Source organism: Rhineura floridana, chromosome 1, assembly GCF_030035675.1.
Source record: "Rhineura floridana isolate rRhiFlo1 chromosome 1, rRhiFlo1.hap2, whole genome shotgun sequence".
Lineage (NCBI taxonomy): Eukaryota > Metazoa > Chordata > Lepidosauria > Squamata > Rhineuridae > Rhineura > Rhineura floridana.
This window is the reverse complement of record NC_084480.1, coordinates 25982848-26009985: the sequence shown is the minus strand read 5'-3', so window position 1 is coordinate 26009985 and position 27138 is coordinate 25982848. Positions and strand designations below refer to the sequence as shown.

Here is a 27138-nt window from a genome sequence, read left to right as displayed (position 1 = left end):
CATATCCCGTTTATATTGCCAGGTGATTAAATATGGGTCAAAATGACAAGACATGGCAGCTCTTTGTATAGAATAAATATTAGTTTATCTTGGACTGTGAAAAGATTTTGGAAGATAGTTTAGCTAGTTTTGATTCTCTGAATTTCAGTGTCTTTTAGCACTTGGTGGACTCCTTCAGACATTACATGGTGAGCTTTAAGAATTGGGAAAATGTCTATTTGACAGGACAGATGTTATAATACAGAGGTTGGGGAGCAAATAACAAATCTGCATGCAGTTCTGTGAATAAAAGGTTTAAGCAAATGAGCTTTTTCCCATTCTGAACTTATACAGATTCTTGCTGGAAGAGTTGCATCTTGAATGGGTTTTTTAAAAAAAAAAAACCCTTCTGTTGCTACCTCCCTTTTATATAATTCAAAAGAGCCTGCTGTTCTCTTGCAGACCTATTGGACTTGTCTGTACAGATCTCTCTCCCATGTAATTTTATACTGAGAAAGAGGTTGAGGTGTAGAAACTGCTTCCATTTTACATATTTATCTTTACCTCTTAAAACAGGTAGGGAACCTGTGGCCCCTCTAGATATTGTTGAATTCCAGCTCCCATCAGCCCCAGCTACAGATAATTGATGGGTGTTGTGGTCAAGCAAGGTTTACCACTCATCTTAAAAGCAGTCTAGCTCTATACCAACTCCATAAATGCTTCATGTCTCTATTTATACTACCAGTTCAGATAAAGACTTTTAATTGTCTATAGTAAAACAGACTACAAAAAGAACCTTATGTCTGTTTCTTTCTGTGAAGATGTAGTAGAACCTCAGCCTACCCAAAATGTGAAAAGATTCTCTAGACCAACCTTTGGATCTCCAGATGATGTTGGACTACAACTCCCATCAGCCCCACCCAGCATGGCCAATGGTAAGGAATGATGGGAACTGTGGTCCAGCAACATCTGGGAACCCAAAGGTTGGGAAAGGCTGCTCTAGACCCTATTAATATTTAATCGCAAATAGAAAAGGGGAGAAACGCTGAAGATGATGGTTCCAAGCACCTGAAGCCACTTTCCTGAAGTTGTCCAGCAATATTGTGTGTGACTGCTGATATACTGCCACAGGAGTAGCTGAACTAAGCAACTGAAACTGTGTATGAAAAGTCTGAGAGTTTTAATATCTAAAAACCACAATTAGCTTGTTCTTAGTGTTTCCAGAAGCAGGGGGATGCATGTTGCTTAATGTCAACTATTTGTACATGATTAGCATGTTTTTGATAAACTTCAGTAGAAAATATATTTGAAAGACAAACAGTACGATTGGTAAACCGCTTGACAGCACTTGTACACAAACTGAGTCCAAAATTAAAACAGTTAACAACTCCACAGTCCAGGCTTTGAGGAACTATCACAGCTGTTTCTAGTAGCTAAAATGTCTTCCAAGCCAACTTAAAAACCAACTGGACTTTTCAAGCTCAGTCTGCACTGGATTCCCCAAATCTGTTCATTCTTTTTACAGCCGATGGTGGGCCTTGCAATAGGTGTAAAATGGGAGGAGTTGATCTTTATGTGAGGAAGTGTTGCCTTTAAGAGCTGAAGGGAGCTGGCAGTCACTATTCCAAAAACTTGGAGCGTTTTGAGTGTAGCTAGTTCACCAAGTTCACTACAATGGAAAAGGAAACTTAAATAAACAAACTGGATAATACAATTTGTTACGTCTGAAATATAAAATGAGTGGAGCATAATACAGTAAAGGACGGTGAGAAAGGCATGGTACAGTAGACATAGTTATAGATGACCATTTTGTCACCCACAAGTTTTTAATTACTTGTCATGTGGGTCATATCGATGATATAGGAAGCCAGCCAGGCATACGCTTTGCAGTGTTTTCTTAACAGTTAAGTATGTTTTTTCTTGATTTTGTGGTCTCTGGCTAGGGGGTGACGGGGTTATAAGGGTACAGCAACAGCCACATGCTAAGGTAGATTGGTCACAGGAATGGCATCACAGTAGCTTATGACTAAAATAGTAAGACTAGGGAAGACGGCAAAGGACCCTAGACCACCATTTTCTGCAGCTGTTAAGTTCCTGGTAACCAGCTACACTAATATATGTTACCAATACACTAGTATTAATCCTCCTCCCCTCATAAAAAGAAGAGCAAGTCCCTTAGGGAGAGACAGACTGTGTGCCAAATAGTATGACCAGATCTACAAGCTAGCAAAAGTGGCTGAGATGTCAGAAAGACATGAAAAGGGAGGAAAACTACAGAAATTAAGTGAAACTTTACAAGGCATACAGATCGATGAGTGCGGACCATCATGGGTTTGGGCTTTGCTAAGGAAGTGAATCTTTGGAAAAGGATAAAGCAGCTACACCTCTTAAGTCAGCTAGAACCGGGCCAGAATTAAATATACCACTCCCTTTATTCTCATAAGAGATATATAGAGACCAGACTTAACTTTTTGTGCATAATGGAATGGGCATTCCTTTTATTAACTTATTACAAAATAAGTTCCTTAACGGGGTCTTATATTCAGAATTAAGTTGCACTGACTTCAATGGGGTTTTTTTCCCATGTAAAAAGATATATAGGATTGCAAATTCAGGAACTGAGGGAGAAAGGTGTGGTATAGCAGACTGGTAAATAAACTGCCCACTTCAGTGCTGGCAGGCAAAAAAGGATTGAGGGTGATAAGCAGACCTTTGAATGGAGAGCTTGATGGCTAGAAAGTATGAAGAAAGAATAAAAAAAGGTAGAGTGGGTGGAGCAGATGAGCCCTAAAATAATGGATATCTGGAAGGCCCCCCCCCCACTAGATCTAGTTACAACTCAACAATACCAAGAGTGTCTAACCTGTGGTCCTCCAGATGTCAGACTACAATTCCTATGAATCCTGACCACTTATAATGTTGCCTGTGCTGATGGGAGTTGGTTCACAAGACCTGAAGAGTCCCATATTGGCTACCCCTGATGTTCAGGTCTCTGACACGGTGGAATAACCCCTTCTTTCTCCCCGCTTGAAAGCTAAAGCAGATTCTTCTACTTATTCTCACAAACTTATTTTCACAAAGGGCTTCATACAGCAGAATTCACAGAAAAGAGAGCAGGAATTCTTTGTTAGCAGCACTTGGTGGATGATTCCAGAAGCTTCCATAATGATTGTACAACATTTTTCAATCAACATGTACCATTATAAGCCACTTGCATTTCCTTTGAAATATACTTACAGGATTGGGCAGTAAGTATGAAGGCCTGGTTTACAGATCACACTAAGCCAAACCATGGCTTAGTGTGAACACAGGAGTTCCCAAAGAGACTGTGGCCGCTGTGTTCCTCCCCCATTCCTTTCTCCTGTGCTGCCCTGAGCAACACTATAGTTTGGCTTAGTATATCATTCAATGGGCTTGTTCTTTCTCTCACTCTAGACTAGTGACCTCCTTTGTAAGATCAAAAAATTTCATGACCCCCGCCCCATGCTAACTGTAATTTTAGTCTCTGTTAATTGAAAACATGGTGGGTGGCAAAATCTCATCTCCAAATATAGCTTTCAATAAAACACTCCCTGCAGACAGGGAGGTGTTGCTTTCTTTTCTTAATGCAAAGGTCCAATCTTGGGAACCCACTCTCCCCCCCCCCACGGTTTGAAGATGTACAGTCTTGTCTCCCAACACCAGTGGGTTACAGTGTTGGACTAAGATCCAGGTTAAAATCCCCACCGAGCCATGAAGCCCACTGGGTGACCTTGGGCCAGACACAACCTCTCAGCCTGACCTATCTCACACGCTTGGTGTAGGATAAAATGGAAAGGGGGGGGGGAACCACATGCACCACCTTGAGCAACTTGGAAGAAAGGTGGGATATAAATGCAATAATAATTCAATAAATAAAAACATTTCAGCTGCAGTATGTGGACCCCAGCCTCAGCCAACCTGCTGAGCTTTTTAAAAATCATCATCATCATCATCATCAAGAAGCAGCAATGTGGTAGTGGAGGGAATGCTAGGTTGTGAAGACAAAAGGGTGGATAGATTGAGAAGGGGGGTTAGTGCTTTTAGGCCTTGGGATGATAATGAGAACTGATGACTTGCTTAGCGTGCATCAGCGCATGCACACACACGAAAACACCTGTCCCTCCTGCAAGCATCTGCTGGGGTGCATGCATTTGGGCATGTGGGAGGGGGGAACCCTCAACTGCTGCAGCATCTTGGAGAGGTTGGGGGGGCGGAATGTAGGTGGTAGAAACGGGAGACACTGGCACACACACTTAGCCTCAGAGATGGGGGGCAAGCAAGTCCTGAACTTCCTCACTGTTCCTTGACTCCGTCTGGGCCAAAGGTGAGATCCAGGTGGCCTTGCAAAACAGAATAATTTTTAAAAGGAGGTGACAGAGAAGCAGGAGTCAAGAAAGGCAGGTGGCTGGCTGCCAGGAAGGAAGATGGAAAGCAGCCTTTGCTTGCAAGCCTTGCTTCATTTTGCTTCATGAAAAGCCCTCTACTCTCATTCTGAGTAAGGGCATCGTCAGCAGTGACAGTGTGAGGAGATGGGAGTCGGAATAGTAGTCCCCTCTTCTTCCTGGTAGCACCTCCCTCAGCCCCCTCTGGCATCTGCAATATGTGGTAGAGGCAGATGCATGTCCTTGGCGTGCCTGAAAGACACTCTGGCGCTTCAGCAAACTTTCCCCCTCTCATTTGGAGCAAGGGCCAAGTATCGTGCAGCAGCAATGGGGAGCAGACAGCACCCAGGGAGTGAAAACTTTTTTAAAAAAATTAATAAATAATTCATTTTTCCACTGTTTGTGGCCCCCTCTGGATAACTTTGCCCTCCCACCCCCTGGGGTCATGGCCCCCAGGTTAGGAACCACTGCTGTAAACAAATGAGCTATCACCAAAGTTTGTTCTTCGGTTTACAGCTCATGGTTTGTCTGGAGTGAGGCAAACCACAAGTCTGGGTTCCCTAAGCCAAACCATGGCTTAGCTCATGGCAGCACAGCAGTGGGAGGAGCACAATATCTTTTCTAGCAACCCTCACACTATAGTTTGGCTTCACATTATTTGTGAACCAGCCTATTGACTGAAAACACTGCCTACTCCCCCATTCAGTGGGTATTATTCCCTAGTAACAGAGCTTGGAAAAGTTACTTTTTAAACTACAACTCCCATCAGCCCCAGCCACCATGGCCACTGGATTGGGCTGATGGGAGCTGTAGTTCAAAAAAGTAACTTTTCCAAGCTCTGTCTAGTAATTGTGTTTAGCATGGCAGTCTAAGTTTTGTTTTATTTTGAAGTACTCACAGTAAGGCTGCAGGAGGTATCTGATAGCATCGACTAAGACCCAAGTTTTCAACGTAAGTGAGGTGGTGGAAGTACTGAAAGCACTCGGGCTTCAACATAACACTGTCACTGTAATGAAAGTAATTGACTTAGGGACTCCAGTTTCTAATATTTAAGCTTAACAGGTTAGTAGAACAATAAAAGAAAATAATCTGCGCAACCCTAGTTTTACATTCAAGTTCTTTTAGTTATCCAAGTACATTTATAGTAAAACTTTATACAGAGTTTATCTAGACAGCTTGAAAGAATGGAAATCTATGTGAGCTGATGTTTTATGAAGGGAACCCAATCATTAAAGCCAACCCCCACCATTGGAGGCATGGAGCAAGTGCGCATTGCATGTAATACACTTTCTGTGTACAAACAGCTATCCTCAAAGTTAGTCCCGCTCAAAGTAGACCCATTAAAATTAATGAACCTAGGTTAGACATGTCGCTTAATTTCACTGAGTTTACTCTGAGTTGGAGTAGTACTGGATACAACCCCAAAGAATCCCCATTTACAATGGTAACTGTCTCATTGTGTTAAGATGCAGTGGCTCATGTATGTAAGCCCTCATGCTTATTTTTAGCAGATGGCAAGTTGTTCTTTGGAGAAGAGAAATCCCATAGTTGCTTAGTTTGAGCAGCAGGATTTGCATTCCCTGCCTGCTTGAAATAGTTGCAGTGGCCCTACTAGGCTGAACAGACTTGCACCACACATGCGTTGGTTTCCCTTCACTTTCCACCAGTAGTGGAATTTGTACATTTTTTTCAGAAGAAAATTGTTAACCACTCCCTTGGGTCCCCTGCTGTGAATCTGTAATATCAAAACATCACCTGAGATGTATGTTTTCAGGATCTACCCTATTTCTGTGATTGCAGTTTGTTTTAATAGTTTTTAATACTGAGTTTTAAACGGTTGTAACCCACCCTGGGACCTGCAGGGAAAGGGTGGGTTATAACTTTTACATTTTGTTTATTTTTAAATATTTGTTATTTACAACAAAATGTACATAGTCCAAAACTGAGAGGGATACATCATATACAGAATAACGTTTTCTACCCATGAGTATACAAACACATTATTTTATTTGGTCACATTTACAAAATTCAGAAGTTTTAAAAGGCTTGGGGAACCTTATTCTTATTATCTGCATCATTAGCGTACGTGATAAAATCCCACCATTCCACAATAAACGTATTTTTACATTTTTGTCCTTTTGCACTGTTCAATTCTGTTTTAGTTTCTCTTATTAATGCTAATTTACTATAACATAGAGGGATGGAAATACCTTTCAAATCTTTCCAAAATCATGCAATTAGTGCCTGAGCTGCAACCAATAAGAAGGCAATTAACTGTTTAAGGGCCTGATTTTCATTCAAAAATTAATTTAATAAAGCTAATTCTGGAGTTTTATGAACCATCTGTTTTGTATTTTTTCCTGTTTCTGTAAATACCAAACCCTAAAATGTGGCAACCTTAGCACATGTCCATCACATGTGGGGGAAAGAGCCCTTCTCTGAACTTCCTCTCTAGCACAGGGTGGAGACAGTTTTACTAATATATAATAGCTTGCCAGGGATAGGATACAATTTTTGCATGACTTTTAGCATTAGTTTCTTTATGGCCGCTGATACTAAGGGGTATGGAAATTTGGTCCACAGGCAGATAATAAATTTAATAAAAATAATTCATAATTAAAAAAGGTTTCATGACATCCCCCCAAGACCTCCCAAATTTGTCCTTTAAAAAAAATTAATTGGCCATGCCCATTTTTCCACTTTGGCCACACCCACTTTCACATGCAGTCCCCAGAGGGTTGAAATATGAGTCAGTGTGGCCCTTGGCCTGAACACCTTGTTCTTCTGCTTGTGCTTGGCACATGATGCATTTTGATTCAAGAGTAATACTGTTGGCCTTAATTTAATCCTCAACACTGTACTTCAGAGATATAAACAAGAAGGGTTTGTTAACACACAAACTCTTACCTTAAATCTAAATGGACTAGACTGGTACACCTTTCAGTTAATATTTTGATATCTGAAATGAAAAGCCAAATACAATCTGGCAATTGCACATCAATAAGCAGTACATTATTGCCTATAGACCTTTACAAAAAGGCCATAAAGTTACTCTTTTCAACACATACACACTCCCATTCCTGCAGCTACAGGTACATTTCCTTAAATAATGTTAATAACCCTCTCTAGGATGCACACCTTAACGTGGTGAGGGGTTTTTTAGTGTGTTGAAGAAGCTGAGAGCAAAGCCGTCAGGAGTCTAGACCGAGGCTAGACTCCTAGCAGGGACACCCAAGGTGGAATGGTCAAAGCTGAAACATCAGACTAAGATGCATCCAAACTCAGAATATCTCTTACCACAAAAACCCTATGAACAGAGTATCCAAAATGCAACACGAGATAGTGCTGGAAGATGAGACCCCCAGGTCAGAAGGCACTCACTGAGCTACTGGGGAAGAACAAAGGACAAGTACGAGTAGCACTGTGACTAATGACGCAGCTGGGTCAAAGCCGAAAGGAAGCCCAGAGGCTGATGTGCACAGATGCAAAAGGAGAGTCCGGAGTTGTATGACACACACAACAGGAACATGGAATGTGAGAAGCATGAACCAGGGAAAGTTAGAAATTGTCAAGCAAGAAATGGAATGCATCAACATTACAATACTTGGAATGAGCGAACTAAAATGGACGGGAATGGGACATTTTCAGTCAGGCAACTACAAAATATTTTATGCAGGAAATGAGAAATTAAGAAGAAATGGGGTTGCTTTAATAGTGAGAAGTGATGTAGCAACAGCAATTAGGAGCTACAATGCAGGGTCTGAGCGAGTGGTATCAATGAGAATAAATGGGAAACCTATCAACATAACCATCATCCAAGTCTATGCTCCGACATCAAACGCAGAAGAGGAATTGGAGAGATTTTACACAGAAGTACAGGAAGAAATTGATCACACACCAAAACAAGATGTGATGATAATCATGGGGGATTGGAATGCAAAAGTAGGGAACAGAGAAGAATTAGGAATTGTGGGGAAATGGGGCCTAGGAGACAAAAACGAAGCAGGAGAAAGACTTACTGAATTCTGTGAAGCCAATAATTTGTTTCTTGCGAACACATTCTTTGAACAACCAAAAAGACGACTGTACACGTGGACATCACCAAATGGACAATATAGGAATCAAATTGATTATAAGATGGAGAAGTTCCATACTTTCTGCAAAAACAAGACCAGGAGCAGACTGTGGTATAGATCATGAACTGGTCGTATCGAAAATCAGAGTAAAGGTAAAGAAGACCAACAAAGCACTCATAATGCCAAAATACAATTTAAATAACATCCCAGAAGCATATAAAGATCAAATAAGGAACAGGTTTGAGGTTTTAAACTTAGTTGACAGAGAACCAGAAGAATTATGGAATGAAGTCAGTTAAAAAGAGAGAAAGATGCCAATGGATGACTGAAGAAACTCTTCAAATGGTTAAAGAGAGAAGAAAAGCAAAAGCAAAAGGAGATAGAAACACAGTCAGAACCCTAAATGCAACAATACAATGACTAGCACGTAGGGACAAAGAGAACTATCACTGTATAGAAATAGAAGAGGACAACAAAAAGGGTAGAACAAGAGCCCTGTTCCAAAAGATTAGAGAAATGAAAGGGAAATTTAAACCAAGAGTAGGGATGTTGAATAATCCACAGGGGAACACACTGTCTGACCGAGATGAAATAAAAGAAAGATGGAAGCAATACACTGAAGAACTCTATAAATGAGGTGCAAGGATGACAGATTCATTCATGGAGGAATCATATGATGAAGAACCAGAAATTTTAGAATGCGAGGTGAAAGCTGCTCTTAAAATACCTGGAAGAAACAAATCACCAGGAATAGATGGCATACCAATACAGTTGCTACAAGCTACTGAGACTGAATCAGTCCAAATTTTGACTAAAATCTGTCAAGAAATATGGAAAACTAAACAATGGCCACAGACTGGAAGCGTTCCATATACATCCCAATTCCAAAGAAAGGGGATCCCAGGGAATGCAGTAATTATTGAACTATTGCCTTAATACCCCATGCAAGTAAAGTAATGCTCAAGATTCTACAACAAAGGCGCTTGCCATATATGGAGCGAGAAATGCCAGACATCCGAGATGGATTTAGACAGGGAAGAGGTACCAGAGATCATATCGCAAACATACGTTGGATAATGGAATGGACAAAGGAATTTCAGAAGAAAATCACCCTGTGCTTTATAGATTACAGCAAAGCCTTTGACTGTGTAGATCATGAAAAACTATGTGCAACCTATACTCTGCACAAGAGGCTACTGTAAGGACAGAATATGGAGAAACCGATTGGTTCCCAATCGGGAAGGGTGTGAGACAGGGGTGTATTTTATCACCCTATTTATTTAATCTGTATGCAGAACATATCATATGGAAAGTGGGATTGGACCAAGATGAAGGAGGTGTGAAAATTGGAGGGAGAAATATCAGTAATTTAAGATATGCAGATGATATCATACTACTAGCAGAAACCAGTAATGATTTGAAACGAATGCTGATGAAAGTTAAAGAGGAAAGCACAGAACCAGGACTACAGCTGAACGTCAAAAAGACTAAAGTAATGACAACAGAAGATTTATGCAACTTTACAGTTGACAATGAGCACATTGAACTTGTCAAGGATTATCAATATCTTGGCACAATCGTTAACCAAAATGGAGACAATAGTCAAGAAATCAGAAGAAGGCTAGGACTGGGGAGGGCAGCTGTTAGAGAACTAGAATGGTAGACCAGGCCAGATTAGGGGAACAAGGGATAGATGCTTAATACCCATCCCATGTTCCGGGTCTGTCCAGAACCAGACGATAACTGGGGGATGCAGGATTCCTACCGACCTTCGACTGCTGTTGTGTAATGCCAGGTCTGTAGTACAAAAAACATCACACATCCATGATATTATCTTGGATGAACGGGCAGACCTGGCATGTATTACGGAGACTTGGCTGGATGAGGCCTCAGCTCCCATTCTTGAGGCCATGTGCCCGCCGGGTTTCCGTTACGCACAGCAGTCGAGGGTAGGAAGGCGGGGAGGGGGAGTGGCAGTCATCTATCGAGAGTCTTTAGTTTTTACCAGACCTCCTCTTCATAGGACTAAGTTTGTTGACTGCATGTACTGAAGGTTGGGCCCGAAGGGCAGTTTGGGGATCCTGCTTGTGTACCGCCCACCCCGCTGCATGGCAGACTCCCTGGCCGAGGTGCTGGAGGTGGTCTCGGCTGTACGGGCGTTGTCCCCAGAATTATTAGTGCTGGGTGACTTCAACGTACATGCCGAGACCACTCTCATTGGAGCCCCTCGGGATTTCCTGGAAACCATGGCTTCCTGGGAACTGCACCTTAGTAACATTGGGCCCACCCATGTAGCCGGTCATGCTCTCGACCTTATGTTTGTCCTGGGAGGGGAGGGAAGTGCTCTGAAGTTGGGGGTGGTTTCTTCCACCCCTGTGTCATGGTCAGATCACTATCTGGTAAATATAGACTTCTCGATGCCACACACCCTCCACAGGGGAAAAGGACCTATTAGAATGGTCCGCCCCAGGCGCCTGATGGATCCAGAAGGATTCCTGACTGCGCTTGGGGAATTGGAACCTGCTGAAGGCCGCCCGGTCGATACCCTGGTGATAGAGTGGAATGAGGGAATCACCAGGGCATTGGACCGGGTGGCTCCAAAACGTCCTCTCCCCCTGAACAGAACTCAGTTAGCACCATGGTATACACCACGGTTGCGTAATCTGAGACAGGAGGTGAGACAACTAGAACGCCGGTGGCAGAAATCACGTTCCGAAGATGTCCGGACACAGGTTAGAGCAGCAATAGCTGCCTATCAAGTGGCAGTGAAGGCAGAAAAGAAGAAGTTCTTTGCTGCCTCTATTGCGTCCGCAGAGTGCTGTCCCAGGAGGCTGTTCCAAGTGGTCCGAAGCCTGGTCGGTCCAGTTGCTCAGGAACCCTTGGAACAGTCAAAAGCCTCCTGTGACAAATTAGCAAAGCACTTTGCTGACAAAATTGAACACTTACGGAACTTGATCCCGTACGCCGTGGATACAGTAAATGAACCAGAGTTGGCCAGTTGCAAGCCAGTCAAATGGGATCGGTTTCGGCCTCTCCCTTCTGAGGATGTGGACAAGGTGCTCTCAACTGTGAAGCCTACCACATGTCTAAATGATCCTTGCCCGTCGTGGCTCCTTGTGAGCTGCAAAGAGAAATTGGGCGAGGGGATTAAGGCGGTGGTTAATGCATCCCTGGAGGAGGGTGTAATGCCATTAGCCCTCAAGGAGACAATTGTAAAGCCCATCTTAAAGAAGCCCTCCTTGGATCCCCAGGTTTTGAACAACTTTCGCCCAATTTCAAATTTACCATTCTTGGGCAAGGTCATTGAGCGAGTGGTGGCTAATCAGCTGTTGACACACTTGGATGAAACAGATTATTTGGATCTATACCAATCGGGTTTCAGGACTGGACATGGAACTGAAACAGCCTTGGTCGCTCTGGTTGATGATATGAGGAGGGCACTAGATAGGGGAGAATTCACCTTTCTTGTCCTCCTCGATCTCTCAGCGGCTTTTGATACTGTTGACCACAGTATCCTTTTACATCGCCTGGAGGGATTAGGAATAGGAGGCACTGTACTGCAGTGTTTCCATTCTTTTCTCTCCAATAGGCATCAACAGGTAGCATTGGGGGAAGAGGTTTCAGACCCTTGGCCTCTCAATTGTGGTGCGCCACAGGGCTCTATCCTCTCTCCCATGCTATTTAATATCTATATGAAGCCGCTGGGGACAATCATTAGGAGATTTGGGCTGCAGTGTCACCAATATGCGGATGACACTCAGCTCTATCTCTCGTTTAAATCCTCACCAGAGTTGGCTGTGGAGACCATGTCCAAGTGCCTGGAATCCGTGAGTGGATGGATGGGAAGGAACAAGTTGAAACTGAATCCCGATAAGACCGAGGTGCTACTCGTGGGGGACAGAGGAAGGTTGGGAGATATTGACTTGATGTTCGATGGGGAGAGATTGCCCCTAAAGGACCAGGTCCGCAGCCTTGGGGTTGTTCTTGATTCCAAGCTGTCCATGGAGGCTCAGATCACGGCAGTGAGTCGGGCAGCTTGGTATCAATTACACCTCATACGTAGACTGCAACCATACTTTCCTGTTCATCAGCTCCCATTGGTGGTACATGCCCTGGTCACCTCTCGTTTGGATTACTGTAATGCGCTCTACGTGGGGCTACCCTTGAAAATGGTCCGGAAATTACAACTTATACAAAATGCGGCGGCTCGACTACTTACAAACTGTCGTCGCCGGGAGCATATCACTCCAGTGCTGTTCAACCTGCACTGGCTTCCAGTTGTTTTCCGGGCCCAATTCAAGGTGTTGGTATTAACCTTTAAATCCCTACACGGTCTCGGCCCAGTTTATCTGATGGAGCGCCTCCAACGCCACCAACCATGCCGCCCGACAAGATCAGCCACACAGGGCCTTCTCTCAGTCCCGCCAACTAAAACAGCTAGGTTGGTGGGGATTAGAGAGAGGGCATGCTCAGTGGCGGCCCCCACTCTCTGGAACTCCCTCCCGTATGATCTTCGGCATGCCCCTTCCCTGAATGTATTCCACCAGGCCTTGAAGTCCTGGCTTTTCAGACAGGCCTTTGGGACTTCCGGGGAGGGTTAATCTCTATGACTAATTGCCTATTACTCTGAACTGTCATTGTTTTATAGTTTTTACTTGCTTGTATTGTGTTATTATTATGTATTTTATTGTAACTGAGATGTACGTTGCCTAGAGTGGCCATTGGCCAGATAGGCGACACATAAATTAAATTATTATTATTAGAAAAGGTCCTCAAATGTAAAGATGTATCACTGAACACTAAAGTTAGGATCATTCAGACCATGGTATTTCTGATCTGTATGTATGGATGTGAAAATTGGACAGTGAAAAAAGCTGATAAGAGAAAAATCAACTCATTTGAAATGTGGTGTTGGAGAAGAGCTTTGCAGATACCATGGACTGCGAAAAAGACCAATAATTGGGTGTTGGAACAAATTAAACCAGAACTATCACTAGAAGCTAAAATGATGAAGCTGAGGTTATCATACTTTGGACATATAATGAGAAGACATGATTCATTAGAAAAGATAATAATGCTTGGAAAAACAGAAGGAGGTAGAAAAAGAGGAAGGCCAAACAAGCGATGGATTGATTGCATAAAGGAAGCCACAGACCTGAACTTACAAGATCTGAACAGGGTGGTTCATGACAGATGCTCTTGGAGGTCACTGATTCATAGGGTCGCCATAAGTCGTAGTCGACTTGGAGGCACATAACAACAACGTTAATAAAACATTAAATATTTCTTCTTGTAAGTTTGCTTTATTTTAAAATATTTACTATACTAGAAAAGCACAACAGACTTTCCACACACTCAGTTTCTATGACTGAAATGAGATTACTTGTTTAAACAAGTCTTTTTATGAAATCCTTGACCTCAGATTTGTACAATTATTCAGACAACTCATTGCAAAGCAAGTAGTTTATGTACAGAGGACTTTTTCCCTGCTGACCTAGGCTGTCATCCACAAACCAGTTAAAATTGGACTCCGGCCTTCTGTGGCCATAATCATGAGCCAGAGAACTGAGTGTGTGTAGAGTCATTGCTGTTTCTATGTGGAGTAGTTTGAACAGCCCCAGGGACCCAGCCAAGTAGACAAGGTTAAGTACATCCCTGATTACACATCACCATTTTCCATGCCATACTACAATGGTAGAAGCACGTGTTTTGCAGGCAAAAGTTCCAGGTTCAAATTCCTGGCATCTCCAGCTACAGCTGGGAAAGGATCTAGTCTGAAATCCTGGAGAGCTGTTGCCCATTACTGTAGACCAGTGTTTCTCAACTGGTGTGCCTCCAGATGTTGTTGGACCACAATTCCCATCTTTCCTGACCATTGGCAATGCTGGCTGAGGCTGATGGGAGTCCAACAACATCTGGAGGCACACCGGTTGAGAAACACTGCTGTAGACAATATTTGAACCAGATGGACTACTGGTCTGACTCAATATAAGACAGGTTCCTATGAGTGTGGTCATACATTTTTCAGCAGACTTCTTTCCCACTGCCATTTGGAGAGACACGAATATACAAGCATACACAAAATTGCCCCTTTCTTGCTGTAGATAAATCGTTTAGATTAGATAGAAGTTGGATGAAGATCATGTACAGCACTTCATGCAGATTTCTATTAGGATGGAAAGTGAAATCCCTGGAATACAGGCAATCCTAAGTCCCAAACTGAAATGATGCAGCTTTCTGAGTTATTCCTACAGCAAGTTTCAAAGGGTAGATGGTAGGTTAGCTAAGCAAGCTGGTTTCAAGCCAAAACAGGCTTCTTTACCTGACATCAGTAGATTCTGTCTGTATCCACTGAGGTTTAGCTGTATTACTTTTGGAGGAATATGACTGACTGCTGCTCTCACGTGATCAACTGTGAAGTCACACCAGGCCAAGTTTAGCTCTTCCAATCTGTGTGCAAGTTGAGAAAATGTTAGTTTAAAAATATGTACAGTATGTATTTATCATTTTCAAAGCATCCATAATCTCTGGGTCGATGATGGGGAACCCATGGCCCTCAAGATGTTGCTGGACTCCATCTTGTATCAGCCCCAGACAGCACAGCCAATGGCCAGGAATGATGGGAGTTGAAGTGCAGCAACAGGTGTCCCATCCTTATTCTAAATGCTAGGCAAAAATATAAAGCAGGCTCCTAACACAAGCATGCAATCTAAAATTATAAGATAAATGGAAGTCTTATCATACAGCATAAACATTCAGAAGCAAAGCAAAGCAAAGCCATCCAATGAAATCAATGGCCAGTAAGAGTTTCATAGAATCATAGAATAGTAGAGTTGGAAGGGGCCTACAAGGCCATTGAGTCCAACCCCCTGCTCAATGCAGGAATCCAAATCAAAGCATTCCCGACAGATGGCTGTCCAGCTGCCTCTTGAATACCTCCAGTTGCCACACAGTCCATAATGATGTACAGAATTTGCTGCCACAAGGTGTGGTCATCTGATGATTTTAAAAGGAAATTAGATACATTCATGGAAGCTAAGGCTATCAACAGGTATTAGTCACGATGACTACCTATAGGATCAGGGACAACACGCCTCTGAATCATTGCTGGTGAACAAAAGCAGGAGAAAGCAACTGTCCTCTTGCCATGCTTGAGGGTTTTCCCCGTGCATCTGGCTAGCCACTCTGGGAAACAAATGCTGGACTAGATGGCCTTTTGGTTAGGGTCCAGCAAGGCTGTAGCTGAGTGGCCAAAGGCTCCAGGTTCATTCCCCAACATCTCTAGGTAGGCTTGGGAGAGTCTGAAATCCCGGAGAGATGCTGGTAGTCAGTGTAGACCACGGTCAGATTCTGTATGAGGCAATGTCTTGGGTTACAGGCTGTTCTCATGTTATGGCAAATTAGGATTGCTATTGAGCTACGAATGCTACACGCAAAAGCCCCACTCACACTTAACCATGTGGAGAAATGGAAGAGAGATGTGGGCTAGTTGTCCCTCCCAAGGTGTGAGTGAACGCTTATTACCAGAAAAATGAGCCTAACAATCCTCATCAGAAGAAAATGTCCACTCTAAAAGCTTATTAGGATGAACAAACTATGAATTTGCAGAAATAATATGTACCAGTCAATATACAAACCTGATCAAATTAACCCAAACTCCATACCAACACTGCTTTGCACAGTAGAATGCTTTTGTTGTCCACCTCTGTTCAGCATGGTAAATCAACAACGTTAAGCTTCTTTTGCATTTAAAATGCATTTTATGGCTCGGCAGAACGACAGGGGAGCAAAAACACACACACCAAATTGCACACATTTCTCTCATACACAAAGATCTCTAGAGCATGGCTAGAGTTTCTGCAAACACATCCAGTCTGCATGCATCATGCCAGGGCTACATCCAGTGTTGTTTCTCATATAATTCAATGAACCTTTACTACCTGGAACAACTGTTCAGCATTGCCTCCAAGGGTTCTGCAGAGAATCCAGAGCATCCAGAGAGGTTTAGACGCACCAAGCTGGGGTTCTGTGCTATATTTCTGAAAGCAGAGGGGGAGAAACAGACAGCATGTCCAAATAAGTCCAAATTAAACTGCCTGATCACAAAGTAAGTCTCCACACCAGCTTCTGTGGCCATTTGGGAGCTGTGGAAAAAGCTACATGGAAGGATGATTACATACCTTCCGGTATCCACACATACCCCCTTCTCATGGAAACCTTTTTAGGCAGCAGCATCAATGTTCTGAAACCAGCCTAATGTAGAACATTAAAACTGGCATCATACATTCCAATATCAAGATAAGTGTATGTCACATTGAGTTATTAAGTCAGGGGTAGGCAACCTGTAGCCCTCAGCGCAATTTCAAAAGTTCTCTGCAAGCTATCCGTTCAAATTTCTGGTGAGTGCAATCTTTCCCTTCCTCTGCAGCCTACGGGGCACGGAGGAAGGAGTGGAAGACTAGGAGAGGGTGGCAGAAAGAGGATGCCCCACTTGCTTTTGTCTTGACCTCATCCATGCAGCCTCCACAGAAGTATTGGTCCCTCAACAGACAAGAAGGTTGCCCACTTCTGATATAAGCAAACACTGGTCTATTTCTACATAGCACTAAACTATACCAAGGTTTAGCACTATAGCAATGGGCTTGGAACTCTCATGCTCTCCACTCTCTCCTCTTACTTTGGCACAGCTATCAGGAAGAGATTAGAAGGTGTCCTCAGAGGAACTCTGGTTAGTTTAAATTTATGATCCTGAGTTGTTAACCAAACCATAGTTTAAACTGATTACAATTCCCTGAATTTGGCTTGGAACTCTGGTTAGTTTAAAGGTGGAAACAGATGCTTTCAATTCCCTCCCAGCCATACTGGGAGTGGGGGGTGGGGAGTATCCCTGAAATGAAGCAAATCCTGAGAGCATAGTTTTGGTAAGAAATTCTTTGCCCACTCACTTCATTATATCGTTGGAAAGCTCAAGTCCTTCCAAGCTCAGGTTCTGTAGATCCTGGCACCTGTCAAGAATACTTTGAAGATCTGCAACTTTAATTGTACAATTTGACAGATCCATATGTTGTACTGGAAGAGGTCTAAAAATGGGGGGGGGAGATGAAAAAAGGCAAATATAGTTTAAAAATACAATCAAAAAGATTCACACATTCAAGCAGCTCAATTTAGAAACTTCAAACAGCATATAGAAAGCATATATGAGATCAATTAATGTGTTAAGCTGATGTCTGGTCTATGCATGCAGAAGAGCAAGCAAGGATGGGGAATGTGTGGCCTTCCAATGTTGTTACAACTCCTGTCATCCTTGACCACTGGTCATGCTGGCTGGGACTGATGGGAGCTGTAGTCCAACAACATCTGGAAGACCACAGGTTCCCCATCACTGCAACAGAGTAAAATGGCAGAATCCTGTGGCAGTAGAACAGACTGTGCTACTTCAGAATGCAGGGATGAGCCCCACAGAAGCTTTAACATCAGCAATAGATATTCTGGCCCAACCCACTTCCTGCTGTGCTGGTTTCTACTTACAGGGAAGCTGTTTGTTTGTCTGATATGTAGAGCATTGAAAAATGAGACTCCACACACGTACAATCTAAAGTGGTGTAGTCCTCTCTATCACCTCAGGACTTCATCACCTCATTTTGTCAGTTGTATAAATCAGGCCACATTGAAAAAGAATCACAGATATTCCAAGCAAATATGCTATTATCATTAAACATATTAATATAAAAATTGCAGCTAATGTGGTGCTGAGTGTTGGGAGTGTTGGACCAAGTCCAGGAACACCCAGGTTCAAATCCAAACTTGACCATGAAGCTCACTGGTGACCTTGGGCCAGTCGCTGCCACTCAGCATAGCCTACCTCACTGGGCTGTTGTGAGGATCAAATGGAAGGGGCATGGAGAACTATGTATGTTGCCTTGAGCTCCTTGGAGGAAAGATGGGATATAAATGTGGACAATAACAACAACAACAACAACAATGGTCAAAGTAGGTTAGGCTGAGATAAATATCACTTTTCCAATACCATATAGCAAGGCTTGCAAATGAAGAGAGATCCAATTCTGAATGGATTTCTTACAACCAAGTCCCACACATTATGCTACACTGGTTCCCAGTGTCAATCTGCAGATGAGCTTTCTTAGATTCCCAGGGCACTGGAACAGAACTACTTTTTTTTTTTCAAGAGAGAAAGTAGCATAGGCCTAACTACAAGGCAAGAACAAAAATAGAAAAGGGATAGCGTTACCTGCTTGTTTTAAAGAAAGGATGGCCAACACAGGACCTGGGGCAACGGAAGGCAGTTATACCCAAGGGCAGCAACTGTCCAATCACTCCTGGCAATAAATTTTTACCTGCAAGATCGAGAGTCTGCCAGAGCGACTCATCAACCCTAAAGAAAGAAATCTGTTTAGTGATTAGAAAACACATTGAAAACATATGCAGAAATGATGTTGTCATTAGCGGGCTCTTCAAACACAATCCAATTTGTATTTACTCAAAAGTTATCCAGTGAAACTCAGTCCCTAATAAATGCGTTTAAGGATTCCAGACTGATTCTGATAGCCAAGCAATGGCTTACACAAATACCTTCATGATTTTAAACATCTGATGGAAGCAGAACAGATGTCTCCCATTTTGATCCTTAACTGTGGCTGAGTTACGGATTTCCCCCCCCAGAGCATTCCCTCTTCCATGAGCCAGAGCAGGGACGGGGAATCTATGGCCCTCCAGATGTTCTTGGACTCCAACACCCATCAGCCCTAGCAAGCATGGTCAATGGTCAAAGATTATGGAAGCAGTAGTTCAATAACTGTCCTGCCCAGACTGCGAATCACGAAACGGAGGCGAGACTGGAATTAATTCCTGTTTTATGAGAGTAACATCAAAGGCAATACGTTTCATAGACTTAGCTATACTAACTCACTACAGTCCCTAACTAAGCTACCTAGGCATACTCTTCAGCGTGTGAAGAAAGTTGACTCAGCAATCGGGTCAGGGGGGCGCCGCCTTAAGTAGGGAAGGTCTTTGCTCACAATCTCTGATTCCTGCGAAGTCCCACCGTCTCATGACATCTCGTGCAGGGCGAAGGGGGGCGAGACTCCGCCGGCTCATCTGACAGTACAGGCTCGATAGATGCCTCAGGAGGCGGGAAAGCGTTTGAAGTGCCAGGCGGGGAATCCTGGGGGGGTGGAGCTGGCACGCCCGCCCGATCATCTCCCAACGGCTCTGTGGGGAAGTCTATAGGTGGAGCGAAGTCTATTTCGGAGGGAGAACTGTCTATGGGAACTGGCAGGCTGTCAACTACTCCCCCTCCCTCATTGTCCTCGAAGTCTCATCTACCTCTGATTCGTCCCCCTGCTCTATCTGAGGAGGCTGGGACTCGGACAGCTCCCCACCCTGATCCCCCTGGGAGAGCTGGGGCTCAACAATAACATCTGGAGGAAGACATGTTCCCCATCCCTGCGGTGGAGCATATATCATCCAGCTTTAAGAGTGGGATGGAACAAAAGGACAACTAGCAGCACTAACTCCATGCATCACGCTACTGTCTTTGAATCAAGACTTGCATGACGTCTGCAGAGACAATGATGCCTCATCATACGCGCACTTAACTGCTCTCCTAGCTTAGTGTTAAACAATCCACACAATTGCCAAAAGAAAAGCCACAAAGCAACCACTAAAAAGCACAAGTGCTCCTCGGGCATTTGCAAACGCCGGTTAAGGCTGGCAGGAGATATTTAAGCCAGAGGAAGAGCATGGCCATTCCATTGGGAAAGGGCCACAGCTGAGTGGTAGATCAAACGCTCGGCAAGCAGGAGGTCCCAGGTTCAATCCTTGGCATCCAGATAGGCCTGGAGAGACTTCTGTTTGAAACGGCATCTAAGTCCATGTCAACGACACAGACCTACGTGGACTGACCCCCTGACTCGGCATAAGGCAGGTCCCCATATTCTACTATGCGACCACCACCTTTTAAAACTGCTGCTTGATTTTAAACTGCTCTCAGTTGGGTTTATTAGTTTTTAGGTTGAAATATGCCTTGTTATATTGTTATCTTAGCTAGCACTTTTTGTGTACGCTACTTCCGTTTAGAAAAATTCTTAATGATCTTATATTAAAAAGAATCACAAAGCAACATACAAAAAGGGAATGCAATACAATCCACAAATAATCAAATAAAAACCCTACCAAAATAACATTATACTATGACAACCACAACACACAGCCATCCAGATCCAGATGTTTTAGTGTTTTATCACTTGTTTACTGCCCAGGGCTCCTTCTGGAAGGATATAAAGTTTAACAGCAACATCCTTGTACAAAATCCTTGCCAGACACCTTGTCCTGACTTAAGGATTTTTGTAGGCGTGTGGGGTGGCATCCAATGCACCTATTCTGCTAGCAAGAGGACCTTCACTAGAAGAATGGAACTTTCCCCTCCTCTGCAGCCCCCCTGCACACCCTCAAAATCAGCTCCAGAGGGTTGGGGGACGCTCCAGAGAAGATTTTGGGGGTGTACAGAGGGAAGAGAGGAAAGGAACTGCTGCTGTGCCAGTGAAAGCATGGATACAACCCGTGAGGTATAAATTCATAAAGAAAGAATATAGTTTAGAAATCAACTGGGAACTTACGAAAGTCGATGCCACCTCCGGCAAACCTGGGAAACTTTTAGCAGATCTATTAAGGATAGATATGAAAAGATTCCCAAGAGCAGTTCATCGGGCAATGAATCCCAAGAAACACCTGTGGGGGGGGCAGGGGGGAGGAAGAGACATTAGCACATTTTTACATTGCACATAAAAAGTAAATGCTAACAGCATTTAGTTCCCTTGTATAAGTGTATTTTATACTTATAAATAAAAGTATTACTGTTATTAAGGTCACAGCCTTTAAAAATTTCATACTTTTAAAACATACACATTCTGAAGTTTCCCCAGTCATTAGCCTACCTATCTACCTACCTACCTACGTGTGTGTGTGTGTATATACATACGCACACACACATATACAGACACACATACTCACACCCATAGCATTTTCTTATTGGAAAGTTGTGTTTTTTTATGATCTTCTTCAGAGGATTGCTAAGTACTCTGTAAACGGGTTTATTTATTTAGCAAGATTTATATACTGGTTAATACACAAAATAGTATAGAATATTTATTAATAAAAACAGACTTTAAAAGCAACAGACATAATACAATAATCAAGATTTAGATAAAAGTAGCAGTTTTCATTTATTTAGCAAGATTTACATCTTGTTAAATGTACACACATAGCTCTACTCCTGCTAAGTGCCTTTTTAAGCTTGTTTGGTGCTGACATTCTGAAAAAGCAAGCACTGCAAAGCCGGCAGATCCATTTGTTCTTCTTCTTAAAACAACCACAGCTAGCACTTGTTCGCTAAAGATTTTGGGTGTTCCTGTTCCCCATGTCACATACACAGTAGTTCAGTCGGGGAGTCATTTTTCCTTACACCCCCACATTTTTCAAACCTTTATAGGGCTGCAGCTCACTTGTAGAGCATTTGCTTTGCACACAGAACCTCCCAGGTTCAATCTCCAGGTACAGCTAGGAGAGACTCCTGATTGAAACACAAGACAGCCTTTGTTGGTCAGTGTAGACAATACTGAGCTAGGTGGATCAATGGCCAGATTCAGTAGAAAGCAACTTTCTATCAGGCTGTCATTATAAGGGTGTTTCTCCCTATTTCTGCCTCTGCAGTGGTCTGTCCACCAGATAGCAGATTCTTGCCTGGGGTTTGGCCTAGGAGACAGACCAATTCTAAAGAGAAAGTGTGAAGTTCCTCCTAATTCTAACCCTAACATTATCTGCCTCCTAGTGGATGGAGAGGAGTGCACCCTGGTGTCTGGATCTCAGTCTGCTGAACAAGGAGAAAGAGAATCACAGCTATGCAAGTTCCCCAACATCACATGCCCTTCTGCAGCCTTAGAAGTAGGGCAGGACCTACTGGCTTTGTCCAGCTCAGGAATAACTCTGTATCTTCTTCCTTTTGGCAAAGACCCATACAGCAGGCAGAAGCAAACCTTTCTCCTCCTTCAGTGGTGCTACAGAAAACAACAGTACTAATAACTGAACGCTCAACAAAGCAACAGCCCCATGGCACTACCTGCTGAAATATGAGAGGCCCTATCTATATTGATATTGTACTGGCTTTTGAAGGTGCATCTATTTACACAGGCATTCTCTTGATCTACTGACCAGAGTCTCCTATTTTAATTCTCTGCTGTTTTAATAGAATTGCCTTGTTGCATTTTTTAATCATGGACATTTATATTTTGGTGGGATTGTTTCAGTGTGCATTTTAATTATGGTGTGTTTTTAAATATTCTGCATTTTTAACCATGTTGTACAATTAGTTATTATGTTCTGTAAACTGCTTACAAGCCATCTTAGCATTAAGCAGTATAATAATAATGGAGCAGGTTGGCTTCTGATGCTGTTGAAAAAACAGGAGTCCTCTCCACATGTGTATCTAGCCAGACATTGAGATCAAATCAATGTTACTTCCTAATTATTTTCATCTGAGTTATAAAGCTTCTTGCATGCACACAGAAAGAGACTGATTGCATAATACAGAGCCTAGCTTAGAGGAGAGGGCATCCTCAGAAGTGAACGCAAAGCAAAGGAGCTGAAACTGAAAAGGGTAATTAAAAATTAGGATAGAATTATTATAAATACAGACTTTTTGCTCAGTTCCAGTTTTGATTTGCACTTCTGCCTGAAAACCCAAATTAACTATCCAACTGAAACAACTCCACCTCAGACTAAGACCCTGGTATTATAATAAAAAATAAAATATCTCTACTATCAATTTAATCATGAAAGCATTTTTGCAGGGGTTTTTTTACCTGTTGTTGCCCCTCGAAGCAGCCTAGGTCTACGTGCAATCACAAATTCTTTGTCCTTCACTTTCTGCCGTTTGGGGGGTGGCCCCACACACATCAGCAGCTCCTGGGGGGTGTTCTCGTTGCCTAGCTTATCCTTAAGAACAGACACTCCCATGCCTGAGAGCAGCTCCGAGGTTTTGCTGGGATCCCATTCCCATGTGAAAGCAGTGGTGACGTTGCTGCCTGAATCTGGAATTTCCTGGAGATGTCTCCTGCAAAAAGATAAAGGCCCGACCACCTTTAGTGTCAATCCATGATTGCTCTTCAGCAGACTTTTCAACAGAGATAGAAGAAGTGGCCACAAATATATGCTCTGAAATGGCAGCATTTCAAAAATGGCATAAAAGAGAAATTTGGTCTCCTCCTCCAGAAAAGTCCTGGAGTCTTGTGTGATGTTCCTGTATTAATGTAAATATGGTAAGTGCTGTTTGTATAGAAGATATGTGGTAAGTAGAGTGAAAGAGGAGGGGGGAGTAAATGAGCAGGAGAATGCTGGATGATTGGCTGAGTGTTTGAATGGCTGAAAGTATAAAAGGAAGAATGACAGTTGAATCTGGGCGGACGTTAGTGGGTTGTTTCAGAGGTGTCTGGTGGGGCTTTTGAGAGGAGATTGTGTGGAGAGTTGGTGGATGTGGGGAGAGTGTAGAGTTCGGATTAATACTAAGACAAGTATCACAGGAATAGATGAAACCATATGCTTATGTGCCTTTATAAAGTAATCTTGTTATTTTTAATATTTAATAAACACTATTTTGGTTTACCGGAGGCCTGATCCTTGGCTGGGGAATATACAGACCAGAGGGGAGGGCAAGGTACTTACCAAGGCTGAAGGGAAACTGTAACAATTGGTGGCAGCGGTGAAGGGGAGAATATAACACCACAAGTATTCAGAGCAAACCAGAATTATCTGCATTGATACAAAGGGATTGGGACAGCTTAAGCACGCAGTCACAGAGGTAACCTGATTGAGAGAGACTCAGGCAGAGTCTCTGGGAATACTGGTTATAGGACGTGACTGGTGGTGCTGCCTAGCAGGGGGATCTGTTGAGATCTGTGCTAGAGCGGGGAGAGAAACCATAAAAAAGGACAGTCCGGACTGGTGGAGTCCCTGGTGGTGCCTAGTGACAGGCAGTAGCCATGAGCAGGTAGGAACCTGACAGGGAGAGCCAGGGAAGAGCGTCACATCTTGCAATAACACATTCCAGCCATGGTGGTCAAATACTTCAGGCATGGGCATCCACATTAATAATGCCTTTAGTGCTCATGCAAGCTGGATGTAACCAGCAGATCTGATTGAGACCTTACTAGAAGCCTAGCGTGGCTTACATGACTATCAGTGTGCCTTTGAATCAGACTTTGCCAGGAAGCTGTACTACAGGTGGTTCAGCCACCTGAAGAACTGGTCACTTTGGAAATGAGCACAGCCCTAGTATACAGGAAATGCTGGGGTGAGGAGTGGGGGAAGAAGAACAGATATATTTTTCTTTTAGAACTTTATGAGTTCAAAGGCAAAATCTCTCAAGGAAGCCGGGCTGGTGAGAGCAGTGGCTTGGAGAGAAGGGGTGTGACTAGGGAGAGTCCCAAGGGCCAGACAGACATTTGACCCCCCAGGTCCGAGGTCCCCATTCCTGGCCTAGATGGCGGAGTTCTGAACTCTTTGGCACAAGCATGCGGCATTTTTGTCTTAGAATCATAGAACAGTAGAGTTGGAAGGGGCCTATAAGGCCATCAAGTCCAACCCTCTGCTCAATGCAGGAATCCAAATCAAAGCATTCCCGACAGATGGCTGTCCAGCTGCCTCTTGAATGCCTCCAGTGTCGGAGAGCCCACTACCTCTCTAGGTAATTGATTCCATTGTCGTATGGCTCTAACAGGAAGTTTTTCCTGATGTCCAGTCGAAATCTGGCTTCCTGCAACTGGAGCCCATTATTCTGTGTCCTGCACTCTGGGACGATTGAGAAGAGATCCCGGCCCTCCTCTGTGTGACAACCTTTCATGTACTTGAAGAGTGCTATCATATCTCCCCTTGGTCTTCTCTTCTCCACGCTAAACATGCCCAGTTCTTTCAGTCTCTCCTCATAGGGCTTGGTTTCCAGTCCCCTGATTATCCTTGTTGCCCTCTTCTGAACCTGTTCCAGTTTGTCTGCATCCTTCTTGAAGTGCAGAGACCAGAACTGGATGCAGTATTCAAGATGAGGCCTAACCAGTGCTGAATAGAAGGGAACTAATACTTCACGCGATTTGTAAACTATACTTCTGTTAATGCAGTCTAATATCGCATTTGCCTTTTTTGCAGCTACATCGCACTGTTGGCTCATATTCACCTTGTGATCAATGACAATTCCAAGACTCTTCTCACATGTTGTATGGATGAGCCAAGTATCCCCCATCTTGTAACTGTGCACTTGGTTTCTTTTTCCTAAGTGTAGAACTTTGCATTTATCCCTGTTGGATCTCATTCTGTTGTTTTCAGCCCAATGCTCCAGCCTATCAAGGTTCCTTTAAATTGTTATCCATGTTAGGGGTGTGGAACCTTTTTCAGCCCAAGGGCTGCATTCCCACCTAGGGAAATGTGTGGGAACCACATACCAGGGGTCGGGAGAGGAGCAGAGATAAAAGTGAGTGCAGCAATTGCTTTTATGCAAAAGTGAGAGGTTTCTACACTTCTCTCCATTCAGTCAAACAAGGGGCATTATCATCACATTTCAGCCAGGCAAAAACACTCAAGGAAGGCATGGAGTGGCCTGGGGAGAAGGTGTGGCTTAGGGAGAGACTCCGGAGGGCCTGATAGAGAGGCCTGGGGGTCCACATTCAGCCTCCAGGTCTGAGGTTCCCCACCGTTGATGAGTTCCTAATTAGTAGTTTGGCTGCCTGATGAACATTTTCAACTGGTGTGAAAGAAAAAAAAGGGGTGTGTGGAAATCACACCAAACAGCCAAATAAGAACCAGCCTTGAGGTACAGATATGTTCCGTTTTTAAAAATAAACGCAGATTATGGTACTCGGAAGCAATGTGTGTGAATACCCATACATTGTGATAGTTCTGAAGATTTACCAGTGACACTTTATCTGTTCTAATTTGTGTGCATTTACAGACAACACTGATTGGCAGGCATTTAAACAATTATATTTATGCATAAGATTAAGCTACAGTAACGTATTTGCAGAACAAGAGAAGGGGGGAATGTTGCAACCTGCAAATGACATGCAACCCGATCCTATGCATGTGGGTACAGACTTAGACTTCTCAGCCGGACTACTCTACCCTAAGTGTGGGCTGCAGCCTTTGTAAGTAAAAGAACCTAACAGGACTAGCAAAAGCGCGCGCAAGCAGCCTAAACTTTCGGCGGGATCCGCTCACCCCTAATTTATCTCTGCCGCCACCATCGCAGCCACCCTACCTATCCGCCTTTACCTGTGCATGGCGCTGGAACGGGATGACGCATCGAGAGCTAGGATCCCCGATCCCTCGGCTTTCCCGGCTCCCACGACGTGCGTTCCAATACCGCTTACAACACCGACTCCCGCAGCTCCGGAAACCCAGTAACACAAGCTCCCGCCCTCCTCCCGCCCGGGCCAACGTTCTCCCGGCTCTCGCAATGATTACTGGGAGTTGTAGTGCCTTGCCTCGCAGTGGATAGCATTTCTAAGGTACTTTTGTTTTGCTATTATCAGTTTTATCTGAGGTTTAAATAAACAGTTCTTATTACTAATACCAATGGGCGCCCATATACGGTACTTTCCTGCTTTCCAGCAGCAGTAAAG

The 27138-nt window shown here is 43.5% G+C and overlaps 2 protein-coding genes across 4 annotated transcripts in view; one reads left to right on the top strand and one right to left on the bottom strand.

Moving 5' to 3' along the window:
- Positions 1-1136: 1136 nt before the first annotated feature.
- Positions 1137-27138, bottom strand: SKP2 (S-phase kinase associated protein 2). Its single transcript, XM_061616434.1, has 10 exons — positions 26789-27138; positions 23335-23585; positions 21094-21205; positions 18708-18851; positions 17404-17538; positions 16399-16497; positions 14781-14908; positions 7290-7341; positions 5281-5388; positions 1137-1648 (listed from the first exon to the last, which is right to left on the bottom strand). Exons 1-10 carry the CDS (start codon positions 26794-26796, stop codon positions 1435-1437), a joined length of 1251 nt encoding a protein of 416 aa, XP_061472418.1. The 5' UTR covers positions 26797-27138; the 3' UTR covers positions 1137-1434.
- The window catches only part of LMBRD2 (LMBR1 domain containing 2), a 35667-nt gene continuing 35469 nt past the window's right edge, over positions 26941-27138 (top strand). For 2 of the 3 annotated variants that reach the window (XM_061616281.1, XM_061616291.1), the window contains exon 1: positions 26945-27024. The gene's annotated coding sequence lies outside the window, so the exon portion shown is untranslated. Of the gene's footprint in view, positions 27025-27138 lie in introns of all 3 variants that reach the window. The other variant, XM_061616309.1, reaches the window with a different exon arrangement.

Excerpts from the sequence above, each read along its gene's own strand:
- SKP2 (XM_061616434.1), bottom strand. Across the intron at positions 16,498-17,403 it reads CTTTCCAACGATATAATGAA|AAATATAGCACAGAACCCCA; the intron begins GTGAGTGGGCAA and ends CTCTGCTTTCAG. Across the intron at positions 5,389-7,289 it reads CTAGTCCATTTAGATTTAAG|TGACAGTGTTATGTTGAAGC; the intron begins GTAAGAGTTTGT and ends CTTTCATTACAG.